This window comes from Penaeus chinensis, chromosome 16 (genome assembly GCF_019202785.1).
Source record: "Penaeus chinensis breed Huanghai No. 1 chromosome 16, ASM1920278v2, whole genome shotgun sequence".
In the NCBI taxonomy this organism is placed as follows: Eukaryota; Metazoa; Arthropoda; class Malacostraca; order Decapoda; family Penaeidae; genus Penaeus; species Penaeus chinensis.
Genome location: NC_061834.1, coordinates 2,861,416 through 2,878,915, shown reverse-complemented (window position 1 = coordinate 2,878,915; position 17,500 = coordinate 2,861,416). Strand labels below are relative to the sequence as shown.

Genomic DNA, 17,500 nt, shown 5'->3' with positions numbered 1-17,500 from the left:
AATATCGTGTAATCATTGTGTCAGTCCTTTTATATTTTTGGGTGTAAGTAGAAAAGGGTATAGGTGGGACCTTAATGCATGTGAGTGTGTGAGTCAAGACACACATCGAAATACTAATATGGACTTTCTTCGTAGGGAACAGGAGAATCTCGTGTTCTACTGATTTCTTTTTTTTTTTTCTTCCAAACAACAGAAAGTCCATATTAGAAACAGTTTAGTGATGTCATCCCATGACCTGCCTGTTATACATTGTGGACTAGGCTTACCAGTAACGCCGCCTTCAGCATATGCGATGCCAATCCCAGGTTCGCGTCCTAGAGGCCCAAGAATTTCATTAGGTAAGTCCCCTTCCGGCGCGACACCTGGCACGGCATTGCTCTTGGCCACATTAACGTCCTTTGCAGGTGCAATTGGGGGAATTCTGTTACTCTCGACGAAGGGATAATCCTCATCCACAGGAGGATCATATATGGTCGAATGATCAACCGATCCTGCAGGTACAAAATTCGGGAGGTCAGCTTCCTGCTACGTTGCATTGGAAAGGAAAAATCAATAAATCTAGGTTTTAGCCATATCCATCACCTGCAAGCATGCAAAAGGAAACCCTGTGGCCAAAAATAGAGAAGGAAAAAAAACAAGAAAACATTTAGGATCAATACTGAAAAAGACTTTGTAATATGATTGCATAAAAATACTTCTGTGCTTTTTAGGTGAAATACAACAAAAAAATATAGTCAAGAATAACAATTCAAAATGATAAATATGACATTCATCTACTGTATCTGTCACAGTTTTTAACATGAACACCCCATGCTGTGGTCCTGGAACAGTTAGTGAGGAAAGTTTCGAAAGACAGAAACATACAAAACCAAGGACAATGTTAGTAGTTGGTGGCTAAAGAAAATGAAGGAGACTTTATTAATAAAACTACATCCGAGAAAAATAAAGAAAATACACCTTTTAAAACTACATTACAGTTACTATATAATAAAGAAGCACATACATGCAGGTTAGTATGGCATGGTAGACCTTATCAACTTGCATCTTCCACCTGAAATTTTAACTTCAACATATTAATGCTCAGTCCAAATGCTGAGCAAAATATCTGTGCTACACAGTGCAATATGTGCCACAACACTCAAATGTGAGTTAGCAAACCAAAATGATTTGAAACATACGTTAAAGAATTGAAATCATAAAAAAAAATAAAAACTACATTCACAAGAGTGGACAAAATTCCACCCTCAAGAGCAACGTGGGCAGATATAGCAATGTGCGCATCACCGCGTTCAATAACTGACCCTCTGTAGGGGTAACTTCAGTAACAGGGGGCGGGCGTGAGGAGGGAGGCTCAGGACAGACACAGGGGGCGCAGGTCTCCACCTCAGTTGGGCACGGGGCCTCTGCGAGCGGAGCAACCCTCGTCAACTTGGTTACAGTCTTTCTCTCCCCCTAAGCCCACTATTAGCAAATACTGTGCTTCTTTTGGCGTCCTTATACTCTTAAATCTTATACACATTTTTTTTCCTTTTTAAATCTAGAGCGTTGGAAATAATAGTGACTATTTTCTTTTTTTTTGTTTATTATTCTAGGAATTCCCCATTTCCTATCATGAAATTAAATGTATATGAGAAATCAAATAGAACAGGGAGAAATTGAAGAATATTGAAGTTGATCAACAAGCCACAAAAATCAGCACGTATTTATAAAGAAACCCGACTTTCTCACCCACAAAAAAAAAAAAAAAAAAAAAAAAAAAAAAAAAAAATCAGCACTTTAAATTTAACTCCCATGGAAATAAAACAAAACAGAAGGCATACCATATCATACTTCGAGAATAAAGATCTGATAATCATATCCCTTACAGAAAGATCAACATTGCAACATGAAATAAAACTAGAAATAACAGACAAACAAAAACGAAAACAAAACAGCACCGATCTAAGTGTGCATAAGACATGGTGCAAAGACTAGAGAGAGTGCAATGTGAAATTTGCTACAGAAAAAAAAGCGTTTTAAAATGAGGACACTGGATCACAAAAGTGTTAACAATAATTGAAAAGAATTCAAGGAACACAAAATAAATCGTTCAAGATAAGAAATCAATATGAGTAGCATACAAAACAAAAGGACAAGAAGTTAATGATTTGTAAAAAAGTAAAGTGTGGGAATAATAAAAATAAACAGATTACAATTGCACTGTAAAGATTTCAGGCTGATGATCATTTACTGAAAAAAGAAACATTACATTTTCCATCATTCACACACATTCACATCCATCAAACAACGTTACACAATATGAACACATATGACGTATTTTCATACAATAAAAAAACAAACTTACTCATCCTTCCCACACACATATATAATGAACTTATACAGTTATTTTAAAACAATCATAATAAGAAAAGGCAAAACTTACCGGTAGTCTGGATCTGAGTCGACGGATTGTAAACCTCATTGTCATCGCCTGTAATGAAGCGTAGGCCATGCTAAAGCAATAATGCAACAGGACAAGACATTGGACATTCACAGTCTACAAGTACATGTTTTGATGAGGTCTCCTAAACATTTAGGTGGACACAAATAAAGAAATAATTATAGACAAAAAAAGGAGAAATAGAGAGAACAAAAATGGTTTTGTTTTTATACATTTTTTAGTTAATGAAATCGTTTTTCCTATTTCCATGTAGTTATTATTTTGTAAAAGGATTATTTTCTTTTAAAGAAAAAAGCTCTTTTGCACAGAAACGTACCAGATGCATTTGCATGTCTGGAACTTATTAACAGATTCTATACAACTAGGAAAAAATGGCAAGCATTTTTCAAGTCACAGTCAGGCTATCATGACTAAAGCATCTATAGGAAAGGTTTTGTCTGTAAGAAAAAAAGATTTGATGTTCATTTTAGCCAAAAAAGTATCAAAACAGCCTTTAGGGTTCATTCTTATCATCCTATGTACATTATCAGTTATGATATTAATGGGAACTAATTACTAACTTGAAAAAAGACAATGATTATTAATGGCTGTCATTCGCAGACACAAGACAAGAATGAATAAAGTACACATACCACTTATTGGAACAGACAGACAGCATGAAGCCAGAGAGAAGAAGAAAAAAACAAAAAAAACAAAAAATGACCTTGATATCTTGATCAAAAATCGTTCAGACACGTGAACCCTATATAAGGACTCACAACCTTCCAAAGAGACTCACTGTTAGAGCACTGGTAGTGATGCCCGGAGACATTCTGGAAGACGGGTCCGGCGAACTGGGAGCCGAGCGGACCGCAGCGCCCTTGGCCCACGAACCAACCGCAGTAAGGGTCCTGCAGCCCAACGCATGCGCTGTCGAGGATAATACGTTTCATTGGTGTGTAATATAAAGATGTCTTTAGCAATTAAAAAAGAAAGAAATATGAAATGGATCTATTGGGTCCAAAAAAAAAAAAAAAAAAAATTAAACTCTAGTCTGAATCATTAAATAATACAAACAAATTAGCAGCTTTGAAAAAAAAAAAAAAAAAAAAATCTTTGTCATTATCCAACACCCCCCTCCAAACAAAGAGAGAAAAACAGGCAAGCAAAATCCTCCTGTCATCAGACCAACCTGCAGGACGAGGCTCTGTGGCAGCGGTGGAGATCAATGGATTTCACCTCATCGTCTGTGATGATAATAAGCTTTCCCTCTCCTCCAGCCTGCTTGGCCAACTGCATGTTCACGATGGGGATAGGTCGGTCGAACACGCGGATCTCCTCGATGATGACGGGGTCGATCGAACTGTAGACGCGAAAAAAGAGAGGCAAATATTAATCATGATCTGATAAAAGTGAAATTGTATTCGAAAAAAAAAAAACAGAAACAATAAAGTGATAAAATAAATATAAAACAACTGATAAATTCAGAACAACAAGAGAGGTAAAGAGCGCAAACTGAAAATTCTGTAAAATGGGTACTTACTCTACACCTGCCGACGACTGGGCATTAATGGCCTTGAAGATAACGCCTCCGTCCGTTGCGATGAAGAGGACGTCCACAGTCTTCCCGTCTTGGAAGTTAACTTGCGGGTCAACCACTATTTTGGTGAAGCGGTACCTGGAAGGACGTTGTCTTTAATTATAAAGCTGGGAGTACTACCTTACAAAAGATAGCCTTTCGATAACGGATACCTACTTTCATTCGACGAAAAAAAAATCCGGAAATAAGTAGACATAAATAATACGGAAATAAGTAGACATAAATAATACAAGTGTTCTACACAGGTCCACTCCGTTTGCAACATAACGTGCAAATCCAACGCATAAAACATCTCCCGCCTAATAGCTTACTCGAAGGAGGCCTTGATGAGGAGCGGACGGCCGAAGAATCCCGGGACAGCTTCGTCCATGAGCGAGTGGTCCTTGGCGAAGTTGACGTTGAACTCAGGCAGAGTCTGGCTGTCAGCTACACAACTTCCTGGTCGTGGTTCAGGCACCTAGAGAAAGAGAGAGAGAGAAAATAGGTCGTCATTCTTGGTTAAGACACTGGTCAATGTATAATACAACGCAATTTCTTTTACAGGTATGCAATTCAACTGTATTTTTCAAGAACTCCAGTGAGCTTTACGAACTACGTACCTTAGACAGGTGCACTGGGAGCCAGTTCGAGTTGAGTGTCTGCTGTTCCTTGAAGGACCCCTCGAAGGTGTCCAGGATGGCCCGCATGGAGAAGGCGCAGACGGCGGACCCCGGGATGGAATTCGGGGGCGTCGTGAACACGGCGTAGATGATCTCGTGGCTCTCCCCGCCATAGATGCCCGTGATGATGTCCGTCGTAGACTCTGCCAAGAAAAGTGGAACTCATCAGTCACAGACTCAGCACATCTCTTAACCGCAATTCTGATCAACACAACCAAAGCACAACCACGGGACTCGGCTCCACAACTCACGGATCTCATCGAAGTAGAAGGGATATCCCCCAGGCACTGAGCAGTTGAGTCTGCTCTTCAAGAAGGACGTCCAGGAATTCTTCAAGCGCTGCGGGCCGCCTCCCCGGTCGCCCTTGCACACGCGCGCGACCCGCGAGTACACGCGCTTCCCGCAGTTCATGTACTCGACGGCGGTTTCGCGGAAAAAGAAGAACACGAAGTCGCCGTAGTCGAAGGAGTGCACGAAGTCCGGAGCTGCGAAGGTAAGATCATCGTCAATTTATTTGTTGACTAGAAAATTGTATGACGAGAGAAAAAAATATCTTTGGCGTAAGTAGACTTAGACCCTTAAACATGAGACATAAAATAAATATACAAATGAAACTAAACAGAACAGAACAAACAAGAGTTTTACCATTGAGCTGTTTGTAGTCATTGTGGTCCGTTTTCAAGGGCTGCCTGAAGATGAGCGGGATCGTCCCCTGGAAGTCCGCTACGGTGCCCGAGTAGAGCTCGCCATCTGGAGGTGCAGGAAGGAAGCATGAGGAAAGCGCAACGAATGAGGAAAAATATGTATCAAAGATCTACATTTAGAATATCTGAAGATAAAAAAAAAGAAAATAAGTGTAACTGTAAATGGAAATGTAAGTAACAATAATAATAATAATAATAATAATAATAATAATAATAATAATAATAATGATAATAATAACAATTATAACAAACCATGTCAACATCAGCAATCTCGGTTACTACAATACTATTTTCCCAATGCAAAACAATCTGAATTAAGATAACTCAAACACATACAAATCTTGCAGTGCTACCAAAACACGACGTGACGGCGCAAAATCACTCCTCATTTCCCCCCTGAAGCCCCGAAACCTCGAAACGAAACGAACGAGCCTCTGCCTTTGACTCGAAACAAGAATGAACGAGGAGGCATCACTACGACCCTTCTCGAATACTCAATTGATGGCCGGCAGAGCGCTGTATCCTATCATCGGGTTTAACTGCATAAGTGAATGCCCATTTTCGAGGAGCGCGCGCCAATATAAGGCGAGAAATTGTAGAGGGACCGAGAGTGAAAAAGAGAGGGCGATGTTCGTTTCCGTGTCGATATGGAAATTGCTTTATGTTCCATACCGAACAAGACTCCACTAAATATCATTCAATTATATGTCCATTAAAACTTCAGCATGAAGACTTCAACACGAGTCGGCAATATGAAAATATCTTGAACAAAGCCAAAAATAACAAACGAATTTCAATATTCGTCACGTCAACACTATCCAACATTCGCCAACTGTCTATGTGGCTTTCACCATATCTGAGGAGAACCAGTATAATATTAGCCTAAATTACCCCACTGATTGCTGCCATTCAGGGCCATTTACATACACTGTACATAAGTAGAGACCTTTGTGAACTTTACAGAACCTCGTTTCCAGGTTCTTGTACTACTACGCATTCTGTAAGTCGGTGCTTTTAATAGAACCAATTATTCAAAACAATACTGGTTACTAATGCTTCTTTTGTTACTAAATTCAGTAACTTTGAGACAAGTAACACACACACACACACACACCTTCAAATATCGATAGCATAGATAACTCATAACCAATAATTATGAAAATAAGACCTTCAACAAAGTCCGGAAACAATACTCACCAACATAGACGTAAGTGGAGTTGTGTCTCGGATCGTAGGGACACTGGCCGGCGCCGTTCGTCTCTGTGAAGTTGAAACTCCCGTCCACCTGGAAAGCGAAGAAAAATATATACTGAAACTGAAGTGGCAATTCTCGGGAAACGGTAGAGAGTATGCGTGAGAGGCGGGGAATGTAAAGAAGAAAAGGTAGACGTTATAGAAGAAAAAGAAGATGTCACAGAAGAAAAAGAAAAAGATGAAGAAAGAAAACACGGAGGGGCAGGAAGATGGAGAGAGAGAGAGAGAGAGGGAGAGAGAGAGGGAGAGAGAGAGGGAGAGAGAGAGAGAGAGAGGAGAGAGAGAGGAGAGAGAGAGAGAAAGAGAGCGCCTGGGAATTTCCCCAGGATTTATTCACTCCCGTCAGCAGAAAACAAACAGCGTAATCATTCCCCACACTAAGCCAAAACAGCCAATCCCAACCCGAGTGAGTTTCGTCTCGAGGTCCCCCAAGAACCGCGGGGCTGGCTCTCCTAATGGGAAAATTGGCAAAAAAATTGGCCGCCATATAGCGTCCCGCACGCCAGGAGGACCTTCATAAGGTGCGAACACTGAGGAGACATCGCCTCAAAGCAGGTAACAGATAACAGGTGACACGGGACAGATATATCTGCAAGACATGCCTTGAAAATCTATATTTACTTTGCCACTTACTTTCCCTTCACCTGACCAGCTTGTGAAATAAAACAAGTTAAAGAGTTTTATTAAAGCACACACACACACACACACACACACACACACACACACACACACACACACACACACACACACACACACACACACACACACACACACACACACACACACACACACACACACACGTAATATATATAAATATATATATATATACATATATATGTATATATATATATATATATATATATATATATATATTATTATTAGTCCAGGTCATAAATATCAAGTCGTCCCCTGCCACGGAACCAAAGGCTCTCACCGCCGCGCCGCATAAGGACCACCGTCGGTGCCAAGTCTTTGATCAGCTCCCGCCCTGCGCCCATCCTGCCCCAGTGGTCCCCCGTGGCCCCCCTGTCCCCCCGACCCTTATGCCCTTCCTACCTTTCCTTCGCACACATAAAACATGGACACGTACACACGCACGCAAAAAAAAGCACACGCAAACAGACATACACCCACACAAAAAAAGTAGATAGATAAAGAGACAGACAAGTGAAGAGACGGAGTGACACATACACACCTTGTCTATTATTAACGCCACCTTATGGAATGTCATACTTTGCACAGGGAGGAGTGCAAGGGATGCGTAAGTGGGGGGGGGGGGGGGGGGGCAAGTAAAGAACATGTAGCAGTTAATTTTTTTTCTCCTTGCATGTTGTAAGTTTAAAACAACTGAACAGCTATATGTACGTTTTTGTCTGTGTGTGTGTGTTTGTCCTTTGAATAGGCCAAAGCTACGGGTATTTTTTTTCGTGATGGTGGGGAGGAAGAAAAAAAGTACGCGGAGAGAAAGAGAGGGAGAAACAGAAGAACAAGAAGAGAAAGACAGAAGAGAGGAGAACGAAGCAACAGCACGAGGAGGGTGAGGCACGGGGTCGCACAGCCTCCCTCCCTCCGAGGTGCGAATGCGGGTGGCGCGGCGCGGGGTCGGAGCCTCATCTCCATGCGGCCGCCATAAAGCCTCTCGTCACGCTACTTATTTGCATCTTCCGGCAATCTCCTCTTGCACTCGGCCTGTTTTATTAGAGATCTTAATGCCAGTGTCTCTCGCACGTTCCTCCGCGATTACGACACTGCTGGTGTGGCGCTCGGTGGAGGCCAGGCCGGGGCGGCGACGGAGACGACGAAGGCGGTGGGGGGCCGCCCGCCCGTCGCAGGGGGAGGGGGAAGGAGGAAATGGGAAGAAAATGTGGTGAGGGAGGTGAAAAGGAGAGAGAGAGAGGGGGGGGGGGATGAGGGGGGAAAAGAGAGAGAGAAAGAGAGAGAGAGAGAGAGAGAGAGAGAGAGAGAGAGAGAGAGAGAGAGAGAGAGAGAGAGAGAGAGAGAGAGAGAGAGAGAGAGAGAGAGAATGAGAGAGAGAATGAGAGAGAGAGAGAGAGATACTGACAGACCAACAGAAGGAGAGAGAGAGAGAGAGAGAGAGAGAGAGAGAGAGAGAGAGAGAGAGAGAGAGAGAGAGAGAGAGAGAGAGAGAGAGAGAGAGAGAGAGAATAAAGAAAGTGATGTGGAGAAGGAGACAGCAAAAGAGACCAAGAGACAGCGACAGTTATTTAGTTACAGAAAAAATCACCAGTTAGACACGGGAAATAATTTCACTCAGCTATGAAAGCCGGAGAGGTATTCACAGCTGGTGGAGGGATAGCGTTACGAAAAACAAAAAAGGATGTCTTTATTTGTTTGTAGACAAACGGAGGCGTGACAAGGATGTATTCAAACGACAAAGCATAACAAACATTTAATAATATGTTTGTACGAGAGACACACAGAAAGAAAAACAGACGGACGGACGAACAAACAGACATAGACGCAGAGAGACAGACAGGCACACACACACACACACACACACACACACACACACACACACACACACACACACACACACACACACACACACACACACACACACACACACACACACACGCACACACGCACACACACACACACACACACACGCACACATCAAAATCAGTGGAGTGCATGACTGCGTGAGTCCTTACCTGCTGAGCGTAGTGGCGACACAGGGGTTTGTACGCGTTGGTGCCACAGACGAGGAACTGCCCGTCGCCCTCCTTGGCCAAAACCCGGATGTAGTTCTGGCAGTCGGCCTGAGGAAAAGAGAGGACAAGTTTAGAATAATAAGGAGAAAACAAAAAGAAATAAAATCTAATACCTGTTGAATGAGAGTCGAATGAAATATGAATGTCATCTTAACATACGCATGGAAATAGTCTTCATAAGGCAAAATATCTTTTACAAAGCTAGACCCAAAATAATCATCCAGTATCATTATTAGAACAACAAGGATCTAAAGTCCCAACATTTTCTCATAATCGGCCCTGTTACCCCCCCCCCCCACTCTTCTTCAGGTGTGTAATTACAGCTTATAGGTAATTACTCTCGTGTCGTGATGACGCCCATAACTCTCCACCCACGACACAGCCGCCCACACCTCTCACACGCCCTTTGCCTTCAGCCCCTCGTCTGATCGATTTTTTTCCTGTCTGTCTATTTTTGTTATGCTTTGCTTGCTTTAGTATTTTGTTATTTTATTTTAGTTTTTTTCGTTATCCTTTTTTTCTATCCAATTCCCTTCTCGGCTCCCCCCCTCCTCCCTATCCTCCCTTTCCACAATCCACCAACAGATACACACACTCACTCAGACTCCCTCTATCTCTTCTCTATCTCTATATCTATCTTTATCTCTCTCTCTCCCTCCCTCCCTCTCTCTCTCTCTCTCTCTTTCTTAGCCCCGTCATTGGCATCGCTCTCGGTCTGTCAACAGCGGAGGGGGGGGGGGGGGGAGCAGCAACTGACGGAGGGGGCGAAGGACCCGACAACGTCCTGCGAGACAAGCCGTCATTATATGGTAATGAGAGAACCCTTTGAACCTCGCTCCTCCTCCAGCCGCCCATCTCACAACCCCCAAGCTCTACCCCATCATCCCCAACCCCATCCCCATGCCCCTCCCCACCCGCGTACCCTACCAGCGTCACAACTACCCAATTCGGACTCGCAAGACACAAGAGATGACATTCCTGGAAACGCGAAAACATTTCCCAGAAGGTCTTTCCGGAGATGAAATGACATCACCCCCCCTCTGCCCCTTGTCCGCCCCCCTCCCCCCACCCCACAACATGATGATTTGCACAACAATCGGCTGATAATCTTAAGAATCAGGCTTCATTAGCGGGTTGAGACGAGCACCCTTTGTTACTCCCCCCCTTTCCCCCTCCTCCCTCCCTCGCCCCCACTCCAGCTACCCCTCTCCTCCCCCATTCCAGCAACTTCCCCTCCCCCTCCCCCCGTAACACATGTCCTAACAGTAGAATTATTCTGTCGGAAAGACACAAAGAATGATGTTTGCAACAATACTTAATTAATGCCAAAGGCTATTACTAATGTCGACGTCTTCCCCATTAGTCTAGTCTCATGGAAAGAGAGAGAGAGAGAGAGAGAGAGAGAGAGAGAGAGAGAGAGAGAGAGAGAGAGAGAGAGAGAGAGAGAGAGAGAGAGAGAGAGAGAGAAAGAGAGAGAGAGAGAGAGAGAGAGAGAGAGAGAGAGAGAGAGAGAGAGAGAGAGAGAGAGAGAGAGGAACAGCAAAGAGAAAGAAAAAAGAGCGCGCGAAGGTGAGAGGCCCGCGAGTGACATCGAGCCAGACCTTCCACGAGAACCTCCTCCTCGGCTCGCCCTTGAAGCTGTCCCTGCTCGCGAGCGTCTCTTTAAATTCTAATGCACACAAACAGGTTAACATTCGCACCCAAACTAAGTTTTCCTCCGAGTCTTATAATACAAAATAGTCCGGAAATCCAAGAGCTCTCGACCTACGCGCACATAAAGAAGAGAACCTACTTACGTATGCAGTTATGAAAGGCGAAAATAAAGTTTGCGTTCACTAAAATGAAGTAAAAAAAAATATATATGATAAGACAGACGGCAACTTGGACTATTCACGGACACGGACATAAATTCATAAACCTGCACATTTTTTTTTTTTTTTTTTAAATATTGATAATCTTCAGTGCCAATCGTAAATTTAACTTATTTGTCTCAGTACAACACGAAAGGAATAGTATGATACGTTTAAAATCCCACGACAGATACGAGACAGACGCACCCTCCTGCACCCTCGCCCTCCCCCCTCCCTGCGATGCAAAGAAATGCGTGGGCGTGTCATAATTCGTCCGCGGGCGTAGGGGGGGGGGGGGTTGTCACCAGCAATCCCCAGCGAGCAGCCCCGTCGCAGAGAAGCCCGTGTTGACAGCCTGACGAGGAGATAGATAGGAGGCGTCTGATCTCGAGAGGAGAGGCAGATAGCGGCAGACAGCTTCCCCGCTGTGTGTGGCCGAGGCGAGGACTCAAGAGAGGACACCCAGTGAGGATTACTCTATGTGTGTGTCCAGCCTTGTCACCCAACCGAGGAAGACACGTCGACAGGCGGGCTGGCAATTTTGAGAGAGCGAGAGAGAGAGAGAGAGAGGGCGAGAGAGAGAGAGAGAGAGAGTTTAAGTTTAGTTTTGATTCCATTTATTACAATGGATATTCTTGGTGTGACATAGAGAGAGAGAGAGAGAGAGAGAGAGAGAGAGAGAGAGAGAGAGAGAGAGAGAGAGAGAGAGAGAGAGAGAGAGAGAGAGAGAGAGAGAGAGAGCAAACGAAGGCAGACACCGCAGGGGCCTCCTAGCACAGAAAGCAGACCAAGGTTCCTCCCATGACAAACATTTGAATTAATTTTCGTCGCACGTCAGCTGTGGCTTGCCAGACGAAGGGGCGGTGACGTCACTGCAGCGCGCCCTACAGCAGTGCCACCGCTTAGACATGACCCTCACCTCCCTGTCTCCCCACCCCCATCCCTCCCTACCCCACCTGCCACCCGCCTCACCCTTTAAACCACTGCCAAGTTAAGCACCTCAGAAAAAAACTTCTTTTTTTTTTTTTTTTTTTTTTTGACATACAAACGAACAAAACCCGTGAAGGAAACCGACAGCAAAATCAAGGCGAACAACAAACAAAATAACAGCGGATCTAATCCTTTCATCCCCGGCCGACGACAGCTGGAATCTCCCCCCCCCCCCCCCTTGTCCGCTTCAGATGGCAGCAGGGAAAGTCTTCCCAAAGTGCTCGCTCGGGCAGGGACTCCATCTGAAGCTGCTGGTATAAGGATATGTGAATCAGGAAGAGAAAGAGAAAGAGAAAGAGAGGGGGGAGGAGAGGAAAGGAGTGGAGAGGAGAGAGAGAGAGAGAGAGAGAGAGAGAGAGAGAGAGAGAGAGAGAGAGAGAGAGAGAGAGAGAGAGAGAGAGAGAGAGAGAGAGAGAGAGAGAGAGAGAGAAATACGCCATGATCAAAACCGCAAGCAATTTGCATCGGGGAACGCATTAGGCCAAATTACGAATGAGCCGCTTTATGAATCTTGGCCAAATACACGGGGCGAGTTTACAAAGCCGCACAAGCGCACATAAAATAACAAACTGTTATTACGAAGAAGTGCCTCGTCCCTAAATCGCGCTCGCATTTCCAGCCCGCACCAAAGCGCCACCGCCGCAAGGAAGCCGCAGTGTGGGGCAGCGCCGCCACACACGCCACTACAACTCCACCTCGGACGTAATGAAACGTAATTGCCCGAGAAAGTCGTGTCGCGGTGACGCCGCGAGGGAATCGTCGGGGAGGTCTGCCGCCTTTTCTCTCGACGGGACGCGTCGCCGCGGGTCCCCGACCATTCCGTCACATAGGCCTACATTAGAGCGGTCGGCCTCCGTCGCCGCTCGCTCGCCCCCGTCAGCAGCCATCCCCACAGGCGGGGTCCAATCTCGGCTTCAACGGCGCATCACACACGGGTCTTTTTACCTCTGAAATCAAATTAATCTCGTCGAAAACGATTTCACGAAGAGTCATTCCAGTCCCGGTCAAAATGGCCCTCGTTTTCTCTTCGCCTCTTTTCCTTTATTTAACTCACTCTCGCAAGCGTTCGCAGTTCTGCCCTCTTCCTCCATCCACCTTTCCATCCTCCCCCTCCGATATTTTACCGCCAAACTTTTTAAGACACGAAACTGGGCCAGTGCACGCGCCACCGTTACGCCGCCAACTCCGCCCTTTTTCATAATTTAAACGATGTGCTCTGCCGTCGGAAATTTATAATATACTTTTTACATTGGTCAAAAGGGAGAGTGAGGTTTCGCCATAAATTGGGGATGTATCAACCTATTCACGCGTGTAATTAGACGTCCCATTACAATCACCAAGCGACCACAGTGACGCTCCCAGCCAAGGAGCCTTCAGCGCCGAGGACTCGTTACTGGCTGAGGATGAGATGTCTGGACAAGCGATCAGACACAACAATAAACAAATCGATCACGAAACGAAAACAAACACCTCAATCTCATTCTGAGTAGTGATAGGAAATCCGGCACAGATTGCGCCTCGAGACTGCTCTTCTCACCTCCTCCTCCCTCTTCCTCTTCCTTCTCTGGCTCGTGTGAAATGCCCCACTCTATTCATTAGGCAAGCCAGGGGTTAATTCCATTAGCGTCTACAAATACGGACCGGCGAACACAAACAAACACTTCTCTCCTCTCCTCCCCACCCCCCTACCACCTGAACCCCCCTTCCCCTCCCCCCACACACCTGGCGAACTCATCAGTCACAGACACAGGCCCGCACGGAGGCACAAACCACCCTCTTCCACACCATAAACCTCCTTCGGCCCCTTCCTAAGCTGCCCTACTAGTATATGCGTCCTTAGTTCGCTCGACGTCCCAAGATGCCAGAGACGAAAAAGAAGGAAATAAATCAAAGAAAAAAAATATATATATTCTTTTTTCCTTCGCAAGCACTCTCTTAAACACAACAGAAGCCTGACAAATGAACTAGGAAGACACGTGAAGCGGTCAATCTCCTGTCTCTCTCCCCATTTCTCTCCGCTATTCGGAGTACGAACCAGAACCCCGCTTAAAGGCCAAAAAACAGCGTCATGGTGACCTTTGCGTCAAAAAGGGTTATTCCCTCGGCGATAACCCTCCCAAGTTTCTGTCCATAGATAAGAAGTCAATGTAGCATCTTTGGAATACATGTGACACGGCCCGGCTGGACCATCGTGGGGTCCCGCGCCAGAACATCGGGCTGTGAGAAAACCTCCGAAGAGAGAGAGAGAGAGAGAGAGAGAGAGAGAGAGAGAGAGAGAGAGAGAGAGAGAGAGAGAGAGAGAGAGAGAGAGAGAGAGTGAGAGAGAGAGAGAGAGAGAGAAGGGGGGGGGGGGGGGGGAGAAAGAGGAAATATTTACAAAAGCTCCATCCAGCGAAACGTTTCAGCCAACCCGCACAACTACCGTCCGCGCAACGACTCCCTCGCGTTTACACTACTATCATCGGCTGCCTCGGAAAACATCGTATCTCCTGCGCTCCTGACGTGGAAGGGGAACAAGGTGATGGCCCTAACAGACCCTTGGCAATGCGCCGCCCCATGTGCAACATTGCAGGCGGGGAACACGCCCCCTCCCCTCGCTTCGCGGAACAGTGACTGGCGAAGAGCACGCTACTCGGCCGCTGGATTCAAAGAAATAAATATTCATAGAGAGAAAGAAAGAAAGATGGACAGATACATGGAGGGAGAAGGAGAGGGAAAGGGAGAGGGGAAGAGGGGAAGAGGGGGAGAGGGGAAGAGGGGAAGAGGGAGAGAGGGGAAGAGGGGGAGAGGGGGAGGGGGAGGGGGAGAGGGAGAGGGAGGGGGAGAGGGAGGGGGAGAGGGAGGGGGAGGGGGAGGGGGAGGGGGAGAGGGAGAGGGAGAGAGAGAGAGAGAGAGAGAGAGAGAGAGAGAGAGAGAGAGAGAGAGAGAGAGAGAGAGAGAGAGCGAGCACATCCCACTACTATTGCTATTGTCTTCTATGGACCAAGGCGCTTCCGCTGACACAGAGATGACTGACATTAGTGTCAATTAACGGGCTCTGGCGACGGGCATCAAAGGGACGGGAGATGGGAGCCGTGGCCGCCCCGCGACGCCTGCCCTACAGAATCCCCTACTACAATCGCTACTTCCAGGTTTGATCAGTTGAAAGATTACATGACTTGGCAGTTACTTCAGGATTTTTTTCTTTTTTCTTTTATGAATTAGAGAAAATAAAGAATCAAAAAAAGACAAATACCCTCGCTCTAGCCCGAAATGATGAAAATTAGGGGAAAAAAATTGGAAACCCGTCTGTCTATCTCTCATCCCCACGACGCAGGGAGGAGGCAAGCGAGACGCCCGTCCACGTCTCCCGCACCAGCTCCCTCCGCCCACTGGCCGCCCATCACACGCACAGCACCCGCAAAGCCTCACCCAATCCCCCTGGCCTTCCCTGGGTTGGTCATCATGCAGAATGATCATGCAGTCAATCAAATGAACGGCCCTTGACCTCGACTGTGGTGCTGGGAGCGAGGTGGGGGAGGGGGGGAGGGGGGGAGGGGGGAGGCGTCAATAACCTCAAAGTCTAGACAACCAGCGTGGGGGCATGAGGAGGGGGGGGGGGGGTGAAAGGGCGATTGGACATAGGCCTACAGTAGCTGCAGTAGCGGATCGTATGTCTTACAAGTCTATTTCTTTTTTATTACGACTAAACAGCGAGAGAAATAGAGTGAGAAATACCGATAGGAAGACGTAATAGACAGAGACATAAGGAGGAGACACATAATAAATAAACAAAAAAATAAATACTTACCACAGACTTGCCCTTGTTGAAGCACACGGAACTATCTTTATCCGTGGAGTACCAAACTATTCTCTGAAATCGCAGAAAAATAAACATTAATTTTTTTTCAAGTGATATGGTAATAACAATGACAATGATGACCATGGTATTAATGATTATAAAAATGTAACAATAACAATATCAATAATAGTAGTAGTAGTAGCAATAGTAATAATATTAATAATAATATCAACATTAATAACATTAACAACAATAATACTAAAACCACTAATAATAAAACTAATAAAATCAACAATTCTAACAACAGCAACAACAATATTACAACGAGCAGCAGTAATAACGCTAATGCCATCCAACAGGTGAATCGAACCGAGCCGGCGACGCCACGACCGAGAGAGCTCCCGCGCGCGAACCTGCATTTACTGCGCTAAAAGCCTTCATTCGCGGAGGAAGTGTTAGATTATGCCTGGGTACGGACGTGACGCGCTTTCCCTGGCGATCCCTGCCTTTCTTCCTTGAGGGGTTAGGGGAGGAGGAGGAGGAGGAGGAGGAGGAGGAGGAGGAGGAGGAGGAGGAGGAGGAGGAGGAGGAGGAGGGAAGAGGGGGAATGGAAGGAGAGGGGGAGGAGAAAGAGGAGGAGGAATAGGAGGGGGAGGGAAGGAGGAATAGCAGGGGGAGTACGAGGAGGAGGAGGAGAAAGAGGAGGATAAGAGCAGGGGGGGGGAGTGGAGGTGGAGGAGGAGGAGGAGGAGGAGGAGGAGGGAGAGGCAGCGGCATCGTCGAGGACTACAGATGGCCAACTTCCAGAACTTCCAGGCTTTAACAGCGAACTAATGACACCTCCGGGTTTATCGCCCCCCCCCCCCCCTAATATATATACAGGGTCTGTCTTCGAATAACGTAAAGTACATTGTTTCCACCGATTCATTTCTGACCGTTACCAGTAATTACAAGGCTGGGCAAAGAACGCCGGGCTGTTTGTGACCAAAAAGCCTTTGAGAATATAAAACGTTTAATTCGCCTTGATAACCGAACGGGGCTTTGCGGCGGCGGAGGCTCGGCGCCACGCAAACCTCCCGTTATGACGCTCGGGGCCCAGGATCAAATGAAACCGCGGACATGCACTTCAACACATTCACAAAAGAGTAAAAATAACATGAAATGTGAACATCAAAGAAACAAATAAAACCAACGAGACGCAGTCCCGCGATTCGGCCTTTCTGGCGGCCACACAAATCGGCGGCGTCGCGTGCGCGGCCCTTGTAGCCCGGGGAAACTCGGTCACGTATCACGGCGACAGCAAGCGGGAGTCGCGCGGAAGTAGCGTGCGTGGCCCAGTGACCGGATGTTGTGACCAGGCCAGTCACGTGACTACCCCCCCCCCCCTCGTGCACCCACCTGACCCGTCCGCAGGCCAGACGGCGGCCTCGACGAGCAAATACGGGCGACAGCTGTTGCAATCGCTCCGCCGTGTTTGTGGATTCGCGCCCGAGCTCGAGGAGGGTCGAATG

General features: G+C 46.3%; 1 protein-coding gene across 6 annotated transcripts in view; it reads right to left on the bottom strand.

Moving 5' to 3' along the window:
* LOC125033439 (semaphorin-1A-like) overlaps nt 1-17,500 on the bottom strand; it is a 302,686-nt gene that overhangs the window by 8,768 nt on the left and 276,418 nt on the right. Inside the window, exons 5-17 of one of the 6 annotated variants that reach the window (XM_047624946.1) lie at nt 15,999-16,061; nt 9,309-9,416; nt 6,580-6,667; nt 5,324-5,428; nt 4,930-5,163; nt 4,619-4,821; nt 4,331-4,476; nt 3,963-4,097; nt 3,612-3,782; nt 3,219-3,349; nt 2,423-2,470; nt 1,302-1,403; nt 267-491 (exon numbers count right to left, since the gene is read on the bottom strand). In XM_047624946.1, the coding sequence (XP_047480902.1) occupies nt 267-491; nt 1,302-1,403; nt 2,423-2,470; nt 3,219-3,349; nt 3,612-3,782; nt 3,963-4,097; nt 4,331-4,476; nt 4,619-4,821; nt 4,930-5,163; nt 5,324-5,428; nt 6,580-6,667; nt 9,309-9,416; nt 15,999-16,061 (1,759 nt within the window). The remainder of the gene's footprint in view (nt 1-266; nt 492-1,301; nt 1,404-2,422; nt 2,471-3,218; nt 3,350-3,611; nt 3,783-3,962; nt 4,098-4,330; nt 4,477-4,618; nt 4,822-4,929; nt 5,164-5,323; nt 5,429-6,579; nt 6,668-9,308; nt 9,417-15,998; nt 16,062-17,500) is intronic. The other 5 variants (XM_047624948.1, XM_047624947.1, XM_047624950.1 and 2 more) reach the window with 5 other exon arrangements.